At 33.9% G+C, this 20,568-nt stretch overlaps 1 protein-coding gene across 1 annotated transcript; it reads left to right on the forward strand.

Moving 5' to 3' along the window:
• The first annotated feature begins 14,315 nt into the window (after positions 1-14,315).
• Positions 14,316-18,920, forward strand: LOC143549611 (AUGMIN subunit 5-like). The gene is made up of 10 exons (XM_077040481.1): positions 14,316-14,828; positions 15,501-15,950; positions 16,031-16,169; positions 16,268-16,402; positions 16,476-16,685; positions 16,759-16,944; positions 17,014-17,173; positions 17,777-17,963; positions 18,029-18,161; positions 18,780-18,920. Exons 1-10 carry the CDS (start codon positions 14,341-14,343, stop codon positions 18,918-18,920), a joined length of 2,229 nt encoding a protein of 742 aa, XP_076896596.1. The 5' UTR covers positions 14,316-14,340.
• Positions 18,921-20,568: the final 1,648 nt, after the last annotated feature.

The raw sequence follows: 20,568 nt of genomic DNA on the forward strand, positions 1-20,568 counted from the left end.
ATTTGAGCGGATGATAATATGCTTTAATTTCTAGCTTTTTCCCTCCCCTCCCTCCCTTTCTTAAAAATCTCTTGAACATGATTTTTTTTTATATTTTCTACTCTTTTTCTTCCCTTCCCCTCGTTAAATGAGACTCAGGGACACACTGTTAGGGAATGGAGAACGATTGATGAAAGAGGGGAGGAAATGGCAATGGGATGGTGCGGGAGGTGGTGGTGGATGAGAGAGAGTATTTTTAAGTGTTAATTAGTATTAAAAAATTTGAATAAACGAGTAAAATGACTAATTTGTCCCATGTGCAAAGCACATGACATGACTTAACGAGAAAAACTAACTGAGTTAGGGCTAAAGGACAAACGGTGTAACATTTAAAAACATAAAGGATAAAAAATATAAACTTAAAGATAAAGAACAATGAATAAAATTGGATACAAGCATAAAGGACAGTATTTGTAATTTTGTCACAAAGTTATAAATTAATATTCCATTCACAAGAAGACTCAAAAAATCACGGGTTATAAGATTCCAGGAGGTGTGGAACCGAACTGGACAACAACCCGTTTAGTATGAAATACGGAACCGGAAACCTAGACACGTTTTCTAATCCGGTTATGTTAAACGGGCTTGGTGGGTCGGGGTACGACCCATGGGATTAGGGGTGGCAGTTGTGATGACTCATTGGGTTGAATGTGTTGCATTAAAATGTATAAAATGGGTCAGAATGGGTCAAACTGAAAAAAAAAACTCGTTTCAATCATTTTGACCCGTTTCAATTATTTTCTTTTTTCAGTTCGACCAATTCTGACCTATTTTATACATTTTAATACAACTCATTCAACTCAGTGAGCCACATTTGTCACCCCTACATGGGATGCTCACCCCATAACTCATAAATGTAACATATTGTAAATTGTTTCCCTAACCTTCATGTATGCCAAATTCATAAGATAAGACACCAGCTGGCCTCCACTAATTAACAATCCGGTAGTGCCGCCAAAGCCCCAATGTATATTGTTGGAGCCGCATTTTGGGGTTGGCTCAGTGACCGTTTTGGCAGGAGATCTGTTCTTTTCTTCACCAGATCTATTCTTATGGCCACTTTGCCAAATGCTATCATACTTATATTGGGTCGTTTAATTGTCGGTTTCGGCATTGGAATCGCCTCGATGACTACCCCAATGTATATTTATGAGGTTTCATCGAGGTGATTCCAATGCCGAAACCGACTAATAAACGACCCACTATAAGTACTATAGCATTTGGAGAAGCGGCCATAAGAATAGATCCGGTGAAGAAAAGAACATCGGCAAACAGGAGAGCCAATCTCCTGCCGAAACGGTCACTGAGCCAGCCCCCAAATGCGGCTCCGACAATTGCCATGCTCACCATACTTTCCTATTTGAATCCATGGGAAACGTTGTTAATTTGAAAAAAAAAGGTGGAGCATCTATTGATACGTACAAGTTCTAAGCAATGTTTTCATGACCTAATCTGACAGTGAACCATACAAATTTTGTCTGAAACATTATGGTTAAGGTTGAAAAAATGTTGCATTAAAAAAAACAACTTTTTTTTTCTCATAGAAACCGGTTCAATCAGTCGGACCGCAAAACTGCTTCGAACCGGACGATTTTTTAAGAGCCGATTGAACTACATAGAACCGGACTAGTTAGCGGCCAAATATTGGCCTAATCAGTCCAGTCTTAAAAACACTGGTTTTAAGTGGCCTTTCAAAAAAATATACAACAATGAATACCTTGATGGCATGGCCGTTGAGAAAAAAAAAACATAAAATTCCCACCACTCTAAGTCATTGGGAGTTTGAGACTACATACATTTTTCTTTAGTATTTTTATTATACTTCGAAAGGTTAAAAACAAATTTTATAAAACCAAAACAAGTAGGGGTGTTCAGGAAATCCGAAACTGAAACTCGAATAATCCAATCCGAATAACTAGTTTAGATTTGGATACGAATTTCAAAAAAATTCGAATTATTCGGGCACGTCTAATTAACTAAAAATACAAAACTGGAAAATTAACATGCACAAACAAAAGTCAAAATTCGAACAAAAGTCTAATTAAATCCATAACCCATCATTATCTTAAGAAAAAATTACAAATTTTGTCTTTTGAATATAGAAAATTATGGATTGGGTCCTTTACGAAAATGAGTTTCAGTATTTATCCTTTATTTGGATATTTGCCTCGGTTTTAGTCCTTTACACTAACGAATGTTAAGTTTTTCAGTTAAGCCCTTGCACATGCGTTAGTGTAAAGGACTAAATCTGAGGCAAATATTCAAATAAAGGATAAAGACTGAAACTCAATTTCGTAAAGGACCCAATCCATAATTTTCTATATTCAAAAGGACAAAATTTATAATTTTTTCTTATTTTAAAATTATAACAGTACACGAATTAAACAAAACTTCAAATAGTTAAAACACAAGTTATTTATTCGGCCCGAATAAATAACTCTTATTTATTCGGGCCGAATAAATAACTTGTGTTTTAACTATTTGAAGTTTTGTTTAATTCGTGTACTGTTATAATTTTAAAATAATGATGGGTTATGGATTTAATTAGACTTTTGTTCGAATTTTGACTTTTGTTAGTTTTGTATTTTTATTTAATTAGACGTCTGTTTGAATGCTTGTTATACTGTTTATTTCTAGTTATTCGGATTATCCGAATTGAATCCGAAATCAATTTGGATAAAATCCGAATCAGATAGGAAAACCCCTAATTCAGGTAGGATTGGATTTCAAATTCGAACAGAAAAACCCAAATAGTTTGTTATCTAATTTGATGAAAACCTCTAAAACCAATAAGGGACTCAAGTGGGAAATCAGAGGCCCAAAGTATATAAGAAGTTTAAAAACAGGAAAAAGTAAAAACAAAACAAGTGTTATAATATTACTACAAGATTAGCAATTATTCCTTAAACTTGAAGAGTTGAAGATGACAAAACAAACAAGAACATAAGAGATATACATATATATTTCGTAACTCCTTTTGATTGTCTGTATCACTTATTGTTACAAATATAAGATATATATACACACTTTACATTCACTATTTGGGGGACATAAGCTAATAATTTGATTGAAGAATTTCACCATCCACATTTTTACCCACACGTTAGTTGAAGACTTTCACATGCAAATGTTTCCATCCATTCACATGGATGTTTTACCCACACGTTAGTTGAAGACTTTCACATGCAAATGTTTCCATCCATTCACATGGATGTTTTACCCACACGTTATAACACTCCCCCTTGGATGAAACATTTTCAAACTTCGGGATATTGAATTACTGCCTCATTAAAAACCTTGCTAAAGAAAAACCCAATGGGAAAAAAACTTTAGCTAAGGGAAAAAGAGTGCAGTATATAGCTCCCCCTCAAATTGCAGGTCGTTACATTGTTCGTACATGGCGCATGCCAATATCATGAACATGTTTCCTGAATGTTGCTGTGGGAAGTGCTTTTGTGAAAAGATCAGCTGAGTTGTTGCTGGACTGGACATATCTCATTTCAACCTGATTGTCTTTAATAAGGTCTCGAGTATACTCAAAGTATCTTGGTGGTATATGCTTTGTTCTGTCACTTTTGATATATCCTTCCTTCATTTGCGAGACACAAGCTGCATTATCTTCATAGATAGGAGTTGGAATTCGATCTTTCTCTAGTCCACAAGAAATCAATATGTGTCGTGACATAGATCTTAACCATACACATTCTCTTGAAGCTTCATGCAATGCAATGACTTCAGCATGATTTGAAGATGTTGCAATGAGTGTTTGTTTCTGAGAACGCCATGAAATCGCAGTTCCTCCATTCTTAAATATGTATCCAGTTTGAGATTTTGCTTTATGGGGATCAGATAAATAACCTGCATCTGCATAACCAACTAACCATTCTTTTGAATCGTTAGGATAAAATAAACCTAAATCAGCAGTTCCTTTTAGATACCGAAAAATATGTTTAATGCCATTCCAATGTCTTTTAGTAGGGGATGAACTGAATCTTGCCAATAAGTTAACTGCAAAAGAAATGTCAGGTCTTGTACAGTTAGTAAGATACATAAGTGCTCCAATTGCACTGAGGTATGGTACTTCGGGACCAAGAATCTCTTCATTATCTTCGCAAGGACGAAATGGATCATTGTCAACATTGAGTGATCTAACAACCATCGGTGTGCTTAAAGGATTTGCTTTGTCCATATTGAAACGTTTTAAGAGTTTCTCAGTATAAGTTGACTGATGCACAAGTATCCCATTATGCATATGCTCAATTTGTAAACCAAGACAATATTTGGTTTTTCCAAGATCTTTCATTTCGAATTCTTTCTTTAAAAGAGCAATTGCCTCATTAATTTCCTTTTGTGTCCCAATTAAATTTAGATCGTCAACATACACAGCTATGATCACATATCCTGATGTTGTCTTCTTGATGAAGACACATGGACAAATAAGATTATTTGTGTATCCTTTGCTTATCAAATAATCACTCAAACGATTGTACCACATCCTTCCAGATTGTTTCAGTCCATACAAGGATCTTTGTAATTTGATGGAATACATTTCCTTAGGCTTTGAGCTTATTGCATCGGGGAGTTTAAATCCTTCGGGAATTTTCATATAGATGTCACCATCTAGTGATCCATACAAGTAAGCTGTGACAACATCCATAAGGCGCATCTCTAAATTTTTAGAGACTGCTAAGCTGATTAAATATCTAAACGTAATAGCATTCATGACAGGAGAATACGTTTCTTCATAGTCAATTCCTGGCCTCTGAGAAAAACCTTGAGCTACAAGTCTTGCTTTATATCTTGTAACTTCATTTTTCTCATTTCGTTTTCTCACAAAAACCCATTTATATCCTACAGGTTTCATTGACTTTGGTGTAATGACAATAGGTCCAAAAACCTTTCGATTGTTTAGTGAGTTTAATTCAGCTAGCATAGCATCTTTCCATTTGTTCCAATCTTGTCGATTTTTACAATCATCTACAGATTTTGGTTCAGGATCATCATTTTCTTCCATGATATCGCTTGCCACAGAATAAGAAAATATATCATCAATATTTTCCATTTCATCTCGATCCCACATTATATGTGATTTACCATAGTTTATTGACAATTCTTTATTGGAATCATTTATTTCTTCCTGAGGAAATGTTATATCATTTATTCTTTCCTGAGGGAAGGTTTTGTCAATCATTCCTTCCTTAGGGTCAGTATCCTTCTCAGAACCCTTTCTTTTTCGAGGATTTTTATCCTTTGAACCGATTAGCCTTCCACGTTTTAAACGTTTTTGAGATTCATGAGGCGCATTATTATGGTTTTGCTTGCTTGGAATCTCAACTCGAGCTGGAGCATTAGCAGCTGGTATATGAGATTTAGTGACCCTGTTTATATCAGTAAATGCATCAGGTAACTGATTTGCAATTTCTTGTAGATGTATTATTTTTTGAACCTCTGTCTCATTTTGTTTTGATCTTGGGTCTAGGTGTAACAATGATGGCACACACCATGATATATCTCTTTCTTGCTTTTTCATTTCTCCCCCTAATGCTGGGAACATTGTCTCGTTAAAATGACAATCAGCAAAACGTGCTGTAAATACATCACCTGTTAAAGGTTCAAGGTATCTTATGATGGAAGATGTTTCATATCCAACATATATTCCCAACCTTCTTTGGGGACCCATTTTTGTGCGTTGTGGTGGTGCAATAGGAACATACACAGCACAACCAAAAATTATAAGATGAGAGATATTTGGCTCATTTCCAGAAACAAGTTGTGTGGGAGAGTATTTATGATTTGCACTTGGTCTCATGCGGATTAATGATCCAGCATGCATAATTGCATGACCCCAAATAGAAACAGGGAGTTTTGTCCTCATTATTAATGGTCTAGCTATTAGCTGAAGGCGTTTGATCAACGACTCGGCTAAGCCATTTTGTGTGTGTACATGAGCAACAGGGTGTTCTACAACAATTCCCACAGACATGCAATAATCATCAAAAGCATGTGATGTAAATTCTCTCGCATTATCAAGCCTTACTCTTTTAATGGTATAATCCGTAAAATGTGCACGTAATTTGATAATTTGAGCAAGAAATTTTGCAAAAGCAACATTACGAGTCGATAATAAAGAGATATTAGACCATCTGCTGGATGCGTCTATTAAGACCATGAAGTATCTAAATGGTCCACATGGTGGATGAATTGGTCCACATATGTCACCTTGAATTCTTTCAAGAAACATTGGTGTTTCTTTATCGACTTTTAATGGCGAAGGCCTTGTAATTAATTTTCCAAGAGAACAAGATGTACATTGAGGCATTTTATCTATTTTATGGATCTTTTGACCTTTCAGTGGATGCCCATGTGTATTTTCAATGATCCTTTTCATCATTGTGGACCCTGGATGGCCTAATCTGTCATACCATAAGTTTATGATACCAGAATCGCAACAATTTTCTTTGACTGCCATATGTGCTTGAGGCACATTTATATATGTATAATGCAAACCAGAATGGAGCATTGGCAATTTTTCCAATATTTGATCTTTGCTTATGATATGCAAATATTTTTCATTACTAACAGTCCTTGACTGAGTATCATATCCATTATGATATATGTTTCTGAAACTCAACAAATTTCTTGTTGATTTTGGGGAAAATAAAGCATTTTCTATTTTGAGCTTTGTACCATTTGGTAATGCTAAATTAGCTTTCCCACTCCTTCTATCAAGTTTGTAGGACCTGATATTGTATTGATGATCCCTTTTGTTGGTTTCAGTTCATAAAAATATTATTTAGATCTAAGTATAGTATGCGTGGCTCCACTATCCGCTATACATATATCTTCTTCATTTGTTTGATCTTGTGCTCCGGTGATTTTCATTTTAAATCTTGAAAAATATTAAGAGAAAAAAAAATAAGTGTATAACGAAGACATATGATATTTTAATAAGAACTTTAATTGAAACACAAGTAGTACATGGAAGAGAAACTACATAATTAAAGATAATGAGAACACACTTAATAATTGCATCTAATTATAGTAGTCAAGCAACTTTGTTTCAAAGTTCCATCCCAAAGTCTTCAACGCTCAGCTCAGCATTGATATTATTAAAGTTATCAACATGGTTCACTTCTTTCTCTTTTCCTTTTAGAGAGGCTTGGTACAGTTCACACAGATGTGGAGCTGTGCGACAAGCCTTTGCCTAGTGGTTTGTACTTCCACATCTAAAACATGAAGTGCCATTGTTTTCGGACCTACCAGCTTCATTCCATTTATTTTGGTGGTTGGAATTAGTATTGTGTGGGACATGATAATTATTGGCTCTCTGGTTACGACCACGACCACGGCCACGACCACGACCGTAAGAGTTATTGTTCCATTTGAATGGATGCTTACGATCATTAAAATGCCTTTTGTCAAAATGACCACGTCCACGTCCACGGCCTCGTCCTCGACTTTGTTCCCATTTATGATCAGAATTTTTATGAGAACTTTTGTGAGCAACATGTGCTTCTGGTATTGCTAATGAACCCGTGGGACGAGATTTACGATTTTTCATCAATAATTCATTATTTTTCTCGGCTACAAGGAGTAATGCATTTAGATCAGAGTATCTCTTAAAATTCTGCAAACGATAATGTGTTTGCAAGTTTATATTTGATGCATGAAACGTGGAGAAAGTTTTCTCTAACTTTTCTTCCTCTGTTACAGGATACCCACAAAATTCTAGCTTTGAACAAATTCGGTATAAAGCAGAGGTGTAATCATTTACCCTCTTAAAATCTTGGAACCTAAGACTGTTCCATTCATCTCTAAAAGTAGGAAGTAAAACTTCCTTTAGATGACCGAATCTGCTTTTCAAATCTTCCCATATCATATATGGGTTATCATAATTAAAATACTCATGCTATAGCAATTCATCAATATGTTTATGGATGAAAACATCAGCTCTTGCTTTATCCTGGTCAGAGCAATCATTGTATTCTTGGATTGCGTCTAACACATCCATAGATTTTAAATGTCTTTTGACATTTGCTGTCCAAGACATATAATTTTCTCCAGAAATGTTGAGTGCTGGGAATTCGAGTTTTGCTATATTTGACATTTTGTTGCTAAACATAATAGAGCAAATAATAAGATAAATATTAGAATCCATATATATCAATCAACAATGAGATACAATACATTGGTAGAGCTATAAACATATAAAAGAAAAGGAACATGCCGAACTCTTCAGATGGGAGATTAAAAATTAGAATGAGAAGTAGTATAAGCATTATAGTGACCAACATCAAAACCGGGTGAATCATTTTGAGAATTTTATCTTGGATAAATTTAATAAGAAGAATGTTTGTTGTAAATGAAATGGGGTTAATGATTGGTTATTTATAGTGGAGGTTTATAACCCATTTATAACGGTTATATTACCGTTTATAACGGTAATATTACCGTTTGTGTGTATATATAATATATAATATTAATTATTTTAAAGTAAGATAATAAATAAGATATTAAATACAGTTTATTTTATAAAATATATATATAATTAGTATGCACAATAATAAGAATAGAATTGTTAGTGTAAATAAATCTAACTTCTAAAATAGTTATCAAATTTTAATAACAATGTTTATACACATTATTGCTATTACTCAGTATATTAGTTAGTATATGTATATGCATAGATATATATCTAATGTACATAATTAAAGAAGTGTTTATGATGCTTTTGTAGATACCTTTGTGTCTATTACCTTTCTTGGTTAGGATATAAGCGGCTCGTGCTGATAACGTGTTATAATATTACTACAAGATTAGCAATTATTCCTTAAACTTGAAGAGTTGAAGATGACAAAACAAACAAGAACATAAGAGATATACATATATATTTCGTAACTCCTTTTGATTGTCTGTATCACTTATTGTTACAAATATAAGATATATATACACACTTTACATTCACTATTTGGGGGACATAAGCTAATAATTTGATTGAAGACTTTCACCATCCACATTTTTACCCACACGTTAGTTGAAGACTTTCACATGCAAATGTTTCCATCCATTCACATGGATGTTTTACCCACACGTTAGTTGAAGACTTTCACATGCAAATGTTTCCATCCATTCACATGGATGTTTTACCCACACGTTATAACAACAAGAACAAAAAAGTCTTGTGGTATGGTTTTTTCCCATTTCAAAAGAGTTGGTGAGTTTAATTCCTTACAAAAAGAAATTGGGATTTTTAAGTGGAAAGTTTGATGTAAAAAAAAGAAAAAATTGCTTTTTGCCATGGTTTTATTCAGTAAATTAATCTAATCAATCACAACGAATTTTTATAAATGACATTCATGTACAACTTTAAACTATATACTTTAAAGCTCCTGATGAAAAATATTTTGAAGATATAAATAACTCTTTAAAGTTTGAAATTGTTTTTGAAAAACGAAATTTTAGAAAATAAAATTGTGATACCCTTAAAACAGTCTTCTTATTCACGGACTTGAAATCATCCCAAATGTACAGCAATGCTCCCGAGATAACTCCTAAATTCCTAAACATTCAATAGATTCATTACATGCGCACAAAATATAAAGAAAAAGAGAGCGTTGGAGCAATTACCGGCATCGTAGCCGAAAAGGAGTCCACCGATACCCGCAGAGAACACAAGACGAAGCATGTAAAGGTTCTTCCATGCAACTACAAAGGTGTCTTTCAACCCCATCGAATTAGGGGAGCCTTGCAATATAACAACGTATGAGTGACACTCAGTGTGAGAAAAACCCTTAAAACTATGAGAAGTTTCCGTAGGAGTTCATAATATATATATATATATATATATATATATATATATTCACAATTATTGTCCCTATTTAATTAGATTTAATCAATTAATACATTTCGTGTTAACCTTATATTTCCTTAACTAGGTATTTCTTGTTATGTTAAAAAACACAAAGGAATAATGTTTACACAATAATACACCAACCAATTTTTTCATACCATTACAAGAACATCACATCACATGAATTTAATAACGTAACGTATTGATATTAGTATTGGTATTGCTTATACGGAACGTTTGATAAAAATAGATGAGAGAGAGTGAAATTTGATGAAGCAGGTACATTTGGTTGCCAAATAGATAAGAGAGAGAGAGAGTACGTTTATTTGAACAAATTTCACCAGTAACCTTGACATTTATATTATGTTTAGTTGAACCAAACTTCACACGGACAACATATCCCAAAGTTCACCAACATGAATTAAACATTTAAACCACAATCACAAAATAGATATAAACTAAAAATAAACCTAAAAACTAGAGGTGTTATACGAATCATTTTGTGTGTTCAAAATACACTTTTAGAGTCGTATATAAAAAATTATGCATCGGTTCGAGGGTTTGGACAAAACTCATTACATAATAAAAATGCTATAAAATAATAAAAAAAGACACCTTTTGGAAAGATCCCATAAAAGATCATCCAAATTTATTTTCGACAATTTACTACTTAGTATGACATGCCATATTTATAATTTACAAGATTTGGTCTTAGTATGACTATTTAATTTTGTTATCAACCTTAAAAGAATAATTATTTTTGTTACCAAAAGTTTTAATTAAAATAAATTAATTGCTTATGAAAAGACCCTTAAGTTTCAATATTTTCAAATACTCTCCTTACAATTTTAAAAACTCTCAACCTTGGATAACAAGTTGAAATATTGCATGAATACCTTACATTAAATAAAAGATGCCAAAAATATTGCACGTTATTAACTCTTTCTAAACATCATAACGCAAATGTGTTATCATTTAAACTTTTTAAAATGTCAACATACTTTACAAATTATATAAACTTTACAAGACGTAAATTCTCACCACATAATTTGATACATTTAAGTCATTAACATATCAACATCAATTAACATGCACAATATAACATGTACATAATTTGTTACATTAAGTCATTAACATATCAACATCAGTTAACATGCACAATATAATGTTCGGTTATCCGACTCCAGACCCGATCATGAACAACCTTTGGTTTCTAGTGCTATGTCTAAAAGCATATGTTTAATGTTAAATAAACAAACATAAAACACCATTAATTTCTACTTTTTCTTCCCCGTCAATCTCTCTCTAGAACACCCACACTTTAATGATTTGATGATAAAAACTGACTTGCATGCAGTTTTACCTTAGACTAAATTTATTTGGCATGTGTCCTTCCTTAGACTAAATTTACCTCTCTTCTTTACTTGTCTTTCCTCATTTCCTATCCTTTCAATTTTTTTAACTAACTTTATTTGGCATACCACCCCATCTACATTTTTTTACATTTTATAGGTTCCTTTAAAATATTAAATAAAAAATATACAGTTTTTATTTTTATTTAAAAAACTAAAACTATTTTTAAAACAAAATAAAAAATTAATTATAAAAAACTTAAAAATACTTTCTTTAAAAATTTTAAAATCACTTTAATTATATTTCTCTAGCTAGTTTCTTCATTTGTATAAAATATATTTAAAGAATAATGGTGTAATATCTTTATAAAAACAATACATAAAATCATCATCATCATCATCGTCATCATCGTCGTCATCATCATCATCATCGTACTCAGTATATCTCATTAATAGCAAAGCTATGGTAGGGTTTGAGAAGGGTAAGATGTAGACAACCTTATCTCTATCCTTTAGGAATAGAGAGACTACTTCTAGAGATCCCAACTCGATAGTAGTTTTGCATCAAGTCTTGGACATAAGGCACATAACACTCCACCATCGGGACATCGCCGATTGGTGTATGTACCCTTGTCTTTCGGCTATCAACGCCACCACATGATGCCTGATTAACTTTCCACCACTTTTACCGTTATTTTCACGAGATTAGTAAAATAACGTCAAAATAGTGCAATTTCACTTTTGCCCATCCGATGGTTCACACATTTATTGTGATTATTATATTTTTTTCTTATCTTATGTCTTTTTCCCCACCCACACACACACAAAAAAAATACCAAAACAATTTGAATTTTTTTCGTTAGATTTGTGTGCATGAGATTGATGGCATCTGAAAACAAAATCAAACTTGTTGATCAAGTCATATATTATTTATTTATTTTCTAATTATTAAAAATTAACACAACCTATTAAATGTAATCTATCTCTAGTTATTTTAAAACAAAAAACACTTTTATAGAAAAATTAAAAGAACAAAACACGTTTTATAGTGTACATATATAGAAAAACTTTCTTTCAAAGGGTAGTGATAAAATGTTTTTGAAACTAATGATAGTAAAATATAATAAAATGGTAAAAACGTAGAACAAAAGGTTTTAAATCGTAGTATATGAAATTTGGTTTGTTAGGTGCACGGAATTGAACCCAGGACCTCTAGTTTACAAAATTATCATCTTACCAGCTAAAGCAATGCCTGTATTGTAATTAGGGTGGTTCCTTCCTAAATTATAAGGCGATTCACTCTAATATTTTCCATATATCAATACACTATTATTTTGAAACTCGGGTGGTTCCGGGAACAACCCAATTGTTAACTAGATCCGCCCCTTGACGACTGACACATGTAGACACCATTTTCTAATAAGACACTTGATAGCTATTGTATTTGTAGGTGGTATAGTAAACCTTTTGCGTGTGTAGGTGGTTTTGTTAAATGCTTGTAAAAATAGATAAATGTGCGATCCTTAAGCATGAAAAGTAAACTCGCAAGGGGTGTAGCTATCAAAGATAAGCTGACAAAACTCTTAAAATCGTGTTACGGGGCAATGATTTTTTTGATAAATCACATGCACACCATTCACGATTCTTGCATCATCTATTCATTCAAGTCTCATGCTTCATTACATGTAAAGCTAGTAAAATGTGAAATTGCAAGGTGGGGCTATAGTATTAGGAACAAAAATAAAAGTAAACAAAGAAGGTTTTTGCACACGCAAGAAACTATTGGAAGTAATTTCAGACTCCTAGTCACAAATCGGTAAACTTGAGGGACCAATATTGACAAATCGGTCATGGTTATGTTTCCTGCTAATTGTATTGTAATTAGAACATGTAATGTCTTGGATAACAAGATAGGTTCGTCACATATAAACCGGGTTATGGTTAGACATTATAGATTGTGTTGTGAGATGTAACCGAGTTAGGGTTCATTTAGAGACACTCACGAGATGTAACCGAGTTAGGGTTCATCAAGAGTCAAACCGAGTTAGGGTTTGAGAATCGTAATCAGTTTTTAGAGTGATATTTTCTGATTAATATAAACGAGAGTTAGTCGTTTACTTGGTGTTTGATTATTGATCCGAAACTTGAGAAACAAATATAAATCCATTTCTTCCATCCATTTTTCTCAAAACTCTTTTCAGCAAACATTTTATTATTTTTACTTTTTGACATAAAAGATATTATTTTAAAAACTTTAAAAATAAGCGACTATATAAATCCATTTCTTCCATCCATTTTTCTCATACTATTTTCAGCAAACTTCTATTGTTTTTACTCTTTAACATAAAAAGAATAGTGATGTACTACTGCTGCCTTTTTTTTTTTTTTTAACTTACTCTCTTTACCGAAAACATTTTTCTAATTTCTACTCGAGCCTATTATTCTGTACTGAGCATTTGGTTCATTATGTAAAACATTTTTCCTGCAAGTTCACAAGTTACTTTAGGCGGATGCAGAGAGTGAAATAAACTTTAGGATGCTTATGAAGATTGCTATCTAATGGAATTGCGTCTTCTGTCTCTGTATACCTCTGTACAGAGTGGCACGTCAGCCCATTCCGGTTGGGGTGTTACCGCCTCCCCCCCTTTTGGCAGTATTATTAATCAGCCCGTTTTTCACCCTATAATCTGTATACGTTGTTTAAATCAACACGTTTTTGGCCGAAAGTTTGAACCCCCCTCGCGTTTATGAAAATTCCCATACAATTTGAGTCCCGGGGGACGTTTTCGTCCAATCTTCGCCTCTTACGTTAACAATGAGCTATCGGATTACGATTTCGAACCGGATAATCCTAGCCGGAAAATGGAGTGTGATTGGATACGGATACGGATACGGATACGGATGCAGATACGGATTGTTGTATTGACATATTCACTCACATTCATACACACCATGCATGAAATTCGATCATCTCCCTATAAATAGATTCAATTCTCATTTTAATATTATTTCATCGATCAACATCATCATCTCTAGATCAATTCAGTGAACAATTACTCAATAGTTAATATTTAGAAACCCTAATTCTTTTGATTAAACATGCATACAACCTCTATCACACAACCAGAAGCCATAATAGATTGGCTTAACAAAGAAATAGGCTACAGACCTCTTGGTCCATACCATGCATCCAGTAACTCATCAATGCCATCATCCGACGGCATTCGTAGAGTTTGTCGAGGGAACATGGTTCCGGTGTTTGAGTTTCTGTTAACGAGGGTTAAATCCGAGAAGACAGTTGATAATATACGTCGTAACATCGTTGTTCATGGTAGAAAAGATAATGCTGGTGGCGGTGGTGATCAGAAAGAGAGCGGGGGTGGGAAAAAGAAAGGGAACCCTAATGCATGGGAGGAGAATAATAATAAGGAGGCGGCTTTGCATGAACGCGAAGCGGCTGAAAAGGAGGTGAAGAGGTTGAGGCACATTGTGAGACGGAAGCGAAAGGAGTTGAATGAGAAGATAGTGGAGGTTTCGCGTGAAGAGAATGAGCGTAAGCGTGTGCTTGATGAACGGTCGAATTATAGGTTTGTTGTCTTGTGAACTAATATTATGTTAGCTACATTTTATGTTATATGGATTACTGTACTGTAAAAATAAGGTTTTTGGAGCTGAGGGGCCCTTCACGCCTTCGCAGACCCTATCAATAGTTTTACACTTGTTTGCATAATTAGGTTTTATTTGTATTCAGCCCACGGGCCTGAGTTAGGTTTCTATAGGGCTTTTTTTCTGTTTTGTTTTTGGGCATATTGAGAACTATGTTGTCAAAAGCCCTTCGGGCACGCGTCTAGGCCCTTAGGCTAGGCGAGGTCTAGGATAAGCGTCTTGGATAAGCGTCTTGTTGAGGCCCTCCCGAGACCTTCAGGCGAGATTCCGATAACTTTTGCAAATTTTGGAAAAAACTTTGAAACATCCAAAATGACCTCGAACAAGCTTAAACTAGCCCTCGCTTTTTAAGCGCAAGCCTTGCACCTAGGCCCAATGCTCACCCTTTATGCCCTGAGCACGCCTTGCGCCTTTGACTACCATGATTGAGAGTTTCCCCTTCATTATTATTACAAAATTCATTTAAAATATAGCTACAATGATATTATACTCGACACGTTTATTTGTTTGTTTGTCTGTGTTGCAAACTAATGCATTTAGATGATGAAATTGGTGCTCTTATACATCTTTTTATCATATCTTTATATTTGTAGGCATAAGCAGGTGATGTTGGAAGCTTATGGTACACAATGTGATGTGACAGCTAGCATCTTCACACAATATCATAAGCATCTTTTATCCTATGTTAATCAAGCAACCGATGCTCATAGAGCGGATACCGATTCTTCAGTTGCAGCGATCAGGGAAAATAATATCCGCAAGGCGTGTGAGTTACTTGCAGAAGAAACAATCGAAAAAATCCACGATTCGTTTCCTGCATACATAGGAAACGGTATCCATTCGAGCCCGCATCTAGAAGCTTCCAAACTATGCATTGATTATGATGAAAATATACCTGATGAGGTTCAAGATGTTATTCTTGACTGTCTAAAATCACCTCATCAGTTACTTCTGGCTGTAACTGCATACACTCAAAGGTTGAAATCTGTAATCGTTAAAGAAATAGAGAAAATAGACGTTCGAGCCGATGCAGAAATGTTAAGGTAATATAATATTTTCAGTTTATATCATGATCTATAAATTATAATTCTAAACTAGTATTTTTTTTTTAATATTCATGCAGGTACAAGTATGAGAATAATAAGATAATAGAGGCTTCTCCTGATTTAGGCTCACCATTACCATTTCAACTTTATGGTAACGGTAATAATGGCCATGATATACCTTCAAACGGAACTCGATATCAACGTTTAGAACGACAGGCATCATTTTCTCTACTTTATATCCTGCACAAAATACGCGAATTTCGCTTTATTTTATATTTATATAATTATTTTATCACATATCTTCTTGTTAACAGAAAGCGCATGTTCAACAATTTGTGGCTACCGAGGATCAGCTGAATAAAGCTGCAGGGGCTAGAAGCGCATGTCAAAATCTTTTTAAGCGTTTATCCGCGAATTCACAAAACATGAGTAGTCTTAGACAGTTGGAGGTATTGAAATTAAACGCGTTAATTTGGGTAATTCTCGAACAAATCTGTTATTAACGCGTTTATGTTTGTTCAGTTAGAGGTTTGGGCTATGGAGAGAGAAGCTGCTGGATTAAAAGCAAGTTTGACCACGTTGACTTGTGAAGTGCAACGTTTGAACATGCTGCGTTTAGAGAGGAAGGAAGTCGAATACTGTTTGAACAAAAAGTGGAAGAAAATTGAAGCGTTTGATGCTCGAAGATCGGTGCTTAAGTCCATATGCGATGCTCTAATAAAAGCAATCACCGTAAGAAGAAATTGTTATTATTATTATTATTGTTATTAGTATTATGCAACTTTTAATCATCTACAAATTGCAGGATAACGCTGCATTTTGGATTGAAAAACCGTTATCTGCAAGGGAGCAAGCATCAAAGACCATCATTCCAGCTTGTACACGTGTCGTCAGCATGGCAAACATAACAAAAGATCTTATTAACGAAGAAGTATCGGCTTATTCGTGCAGTCCTGATAATAGACTTTACATGCTTCCTTCAACTCCACAGGTCCTTAACTCGGTAACATTTTAAATACTGTTCTGTGTTATTTAACATTTTAACTGTTGACACATTCAGGCACTCTTGGAGTCTGTGGGTCCCACTGGCTGGACCGGGCCTGAACCAGTTGCTGTTGCGGAAAAGACTGCAGACTTATCGACTGCTAGAGCTGGTTCGGGTGATCCATCTGCACTTCCATCCATTTGTCGTGTTTCTGCAGCCCTTCAATATCCTGCAGGTATGCAAGACATGGTCTTCATTATTATGTTGATAATTATATTACAATTGTTAAGGATCGTGTTACAAACACGCGTACAAATAAACTGCAGAACGATAAGAACACAATGATTTACGTGGTTCAGTTAAGCTGGCTAAACTGGCCTACGTCCACTAGCTGTCAGTGGCAGATCTTAAACACATATTATGGGTGGGCCGAAGGATCTTGAACAATAATAATTTGGATGGGCCCAACTCGATACATATAATTTTTTTTCGGAAGAATTACAACACTGAGTGAAAAAGTTGAGTGGGCCGCGGGCCGGCCTGGCCCACACAAAGATTAGCCTCTGCTAGCTGCAACCAGGATATATTATTATTGCTCTTTGCTCTCGTGATGAGAAATTACAAGTACAAGGATTACAATATATAGATATATACATTCGTGTTTCTAGCTAGAGAACAAGAAAACTAGAAGAGGCTTAAATAAAAGAGAATAAGAGTCGGCCCATAAATGAGAAGCCTTCATTGTTTATTAGCCCAAAACCCATAATGGCCCTTCACAAGCCCAACAGTTATTAGATCATGTTTGAAAATAATAACTAATCTTGTTATTGTTTAGAAGGCTCAGAAGCTGTCTTAGCATCAGTGTTGGAACCAATGGAGTTTTGTTTAAAATCACGCGGTTCTGAAGCTAGTGTTATGGAGGAGTTATCAAAGGCTATGAATTTGATCCATACGAATCGAGAACTTGTTGAAAGTGGTCGTTCGATGTTAGATCATGCAAATCATTCTCAAAATGAATATAAAGTGTAAGACATGTAACTGCCACTAACAGACTAACTACCACTTGACTAATAGTTGAGTTTTGACGCAGCGCGACGAGTGAGTGCTTAGATCTGGCTTCTGAACAAGAAGAAATGATTATGAATGAGTGGTTGCCTGAGCTAAAGAAACAAATTGCGAATGCTGAGAAGTCACTGGATGAATGCAAGTATATTGATGGGCTGGTGAATGACATGTTTCATTTCAAGAATATATGTTATGTACAACTTATGCGATGTAAATAGCCTGTAAACGAACTGAATGAACACGAACAAGGGTATGTTCATGTTCGTTGATTTAACTTTAAAAGAACACGGACACTTAGTCAGACAAATATTTGTGTTCGTGTTCATATTTTAAAAAAATGAGCATGTCCCTGTTCGTTTCCGTTTGATCATTTAAAATCCAAACGAACAGTTCACAAACATAATTGAACAGAGATAAATGAACATTTATGAACAAACATAAATGAATACAAACGAACAAATATAAAAGTATAAAACATGAAGTAGATGATTCATCCAAAAGTATAAACGAACGTTCAGAAACATAAATGAACAAATATAAAAGTATAAATGAACGAACATATACGAACGTTCAGAAACATAAATGAACGAACGAAACATGTGTTCACGTTCATTCGTTTAGTTAAATGAGCACAAACGTTTTGTTCATCTTCGTTTGTTTATTAAATGAACGAACATAAACGAAATTTCTGACAAATGGTTCACGAACAATTCAATGAACGTTTGGTTTGTTTACAGGCCTAGATGTAATATTTTTGTTTAAAACTTATGACGCAGATTGATGAATGGTGGGAACAACCCGCATCAACACTAGTTGATTGGGTAACTATGGATGAACAAAATGTTGTCACTTGGCAGAATCATGTGAAGCAACTTCTTGCAGCTTATGATAAGCTAAACTCGCACAATGTATATTGAACGATCGATAACTTCATCCGTATTTCACATCCACCGGAATAATGATCCATCTTTACCAAAAAGGAAGCTGATATTTGTTGTGATGTCATAAACAGTTTTTATGTCTATTTTTTATTCGATTTAACAGTCTTGTAGTAACAACAAACTTTGACTTCTTTGCATAAGCTTTTGAATATTCAACGTCCTTACTATAACACGTGATTTACATAAAAGATTTATTCTTTATACAAAACGTTAAACTTTTCCAAAATTTAATGCGTAAAATTTGTATTTGTTTAGCCGAAAACACATGTCTATTACGGGTCATAAATATACTAATAAACATTTATTTTGGATGTATCAAATCACACGTGAAAAAAGAGCCTATCACGTGACCCACTTCAATTATGCTTCTTTCATTATTTCATGATGAGTTGATATATATATATTTTTTCTTTTTTCTTAAAAGCTAATATTATTAAACAAAAAAACGTCTAGACTAGCAAGAGGCTATACTAGACACAACATAACACTAAAACAAGAAAATCAAAACAAAAAACACACCAACTTTCCCAGTTCATTTCTACAAGTTTCCCTCTATTTTTCATCCAAAGAAAGCTAAGTCGTTTGATGTCTTTCCTGATTCTATTAACCGAGACTCTTTTATTAACAAAAAATGCATCGTTTCTAATATTCCAAATACACCAACACGGCATAAGGATTATTGTTTGAAGCGCCTTTTGTTTTATCTTATCTACTCCACGCTTAAGATGAATCTTTAGAAGGTATCTTATTTCAAAAGCATACACCAGGTTTATGTCACACAAACTACTAATGAATTGTCATATTACCGTTGCTACAGAGCAAGACGTTAGCACATGAACCGCCGAATCCTTTTCGCCTTCACAACATTTCTTTTAAAGAGTGAATCCAATGTTCCAATTCTATCCATTTCCGTCAGCCATCAAAGAAATTGATCCACAAAGTAACCCACTATTATTGGGTTACAACTATACAATAATTACATATATTTGTTACAGCTGTTTTAGTTAACCATCTTAAAATTGTGTTATTATTGTTTTCTTTCATTTACTTGAAAATCACAATCAAATGCTAACATTTGTTATTTACAACTTTATATAATTTCTCTCAGTTAATTTAATTGGCATATTTTTGCTGTGGTATTAACCACGCGCCACCCCACATGGCAAGTTGACAACCACGGTCAACTAGCAACTTTGACCCAAACACCATTCCGTGTTTTAATGTACACTTTAAACATTTTTTTTTTCTTTTTATCCAGTTAAATTTATTCACTTTTTTTTATTAAATAAACAAATATGAGTTATCTGAGACAGACTAGTTAAAAGATTATAAATGAGTCAAAACATGAAACTAATCGGAGCTATATTAATAAACTCACTCTAGCTTGCTAACCTAAACGAGTATATTATTTATATGAATATAAATATGATAAGTTTTATATAATCAATATATTATTACTTAAGGACTATAATTATATGTATATGATAAAGTAACTAAATAGTATATTAACTTAGGGTCAAGTTAATCTGCAATGAGGAAGAAAACTTTGAAGGATTTGTAGTCAACAAAAAAAATTCTTAAAAAATAATAAAAAATTTATTAAAAAAATTATAACTTAAATTTT

This window comes from Bidens hawaiensis, unplaced genomic scaffold, assembly GCF_021521415.1.
Source record: "Bidens hawaiensis isolate Kalapana, Puna unplaced genomic scaffold, B.hawaiensis_p1.1 tig00015706_1, whole genome shotgun sequence".
Classification (NCBI taxonomy): Eukaryota; Viridiplantae; Streptophyta; class Magnoliopsida; order Asterales; family Asteraceae; genus Bidens; species Bidens hawaiensis.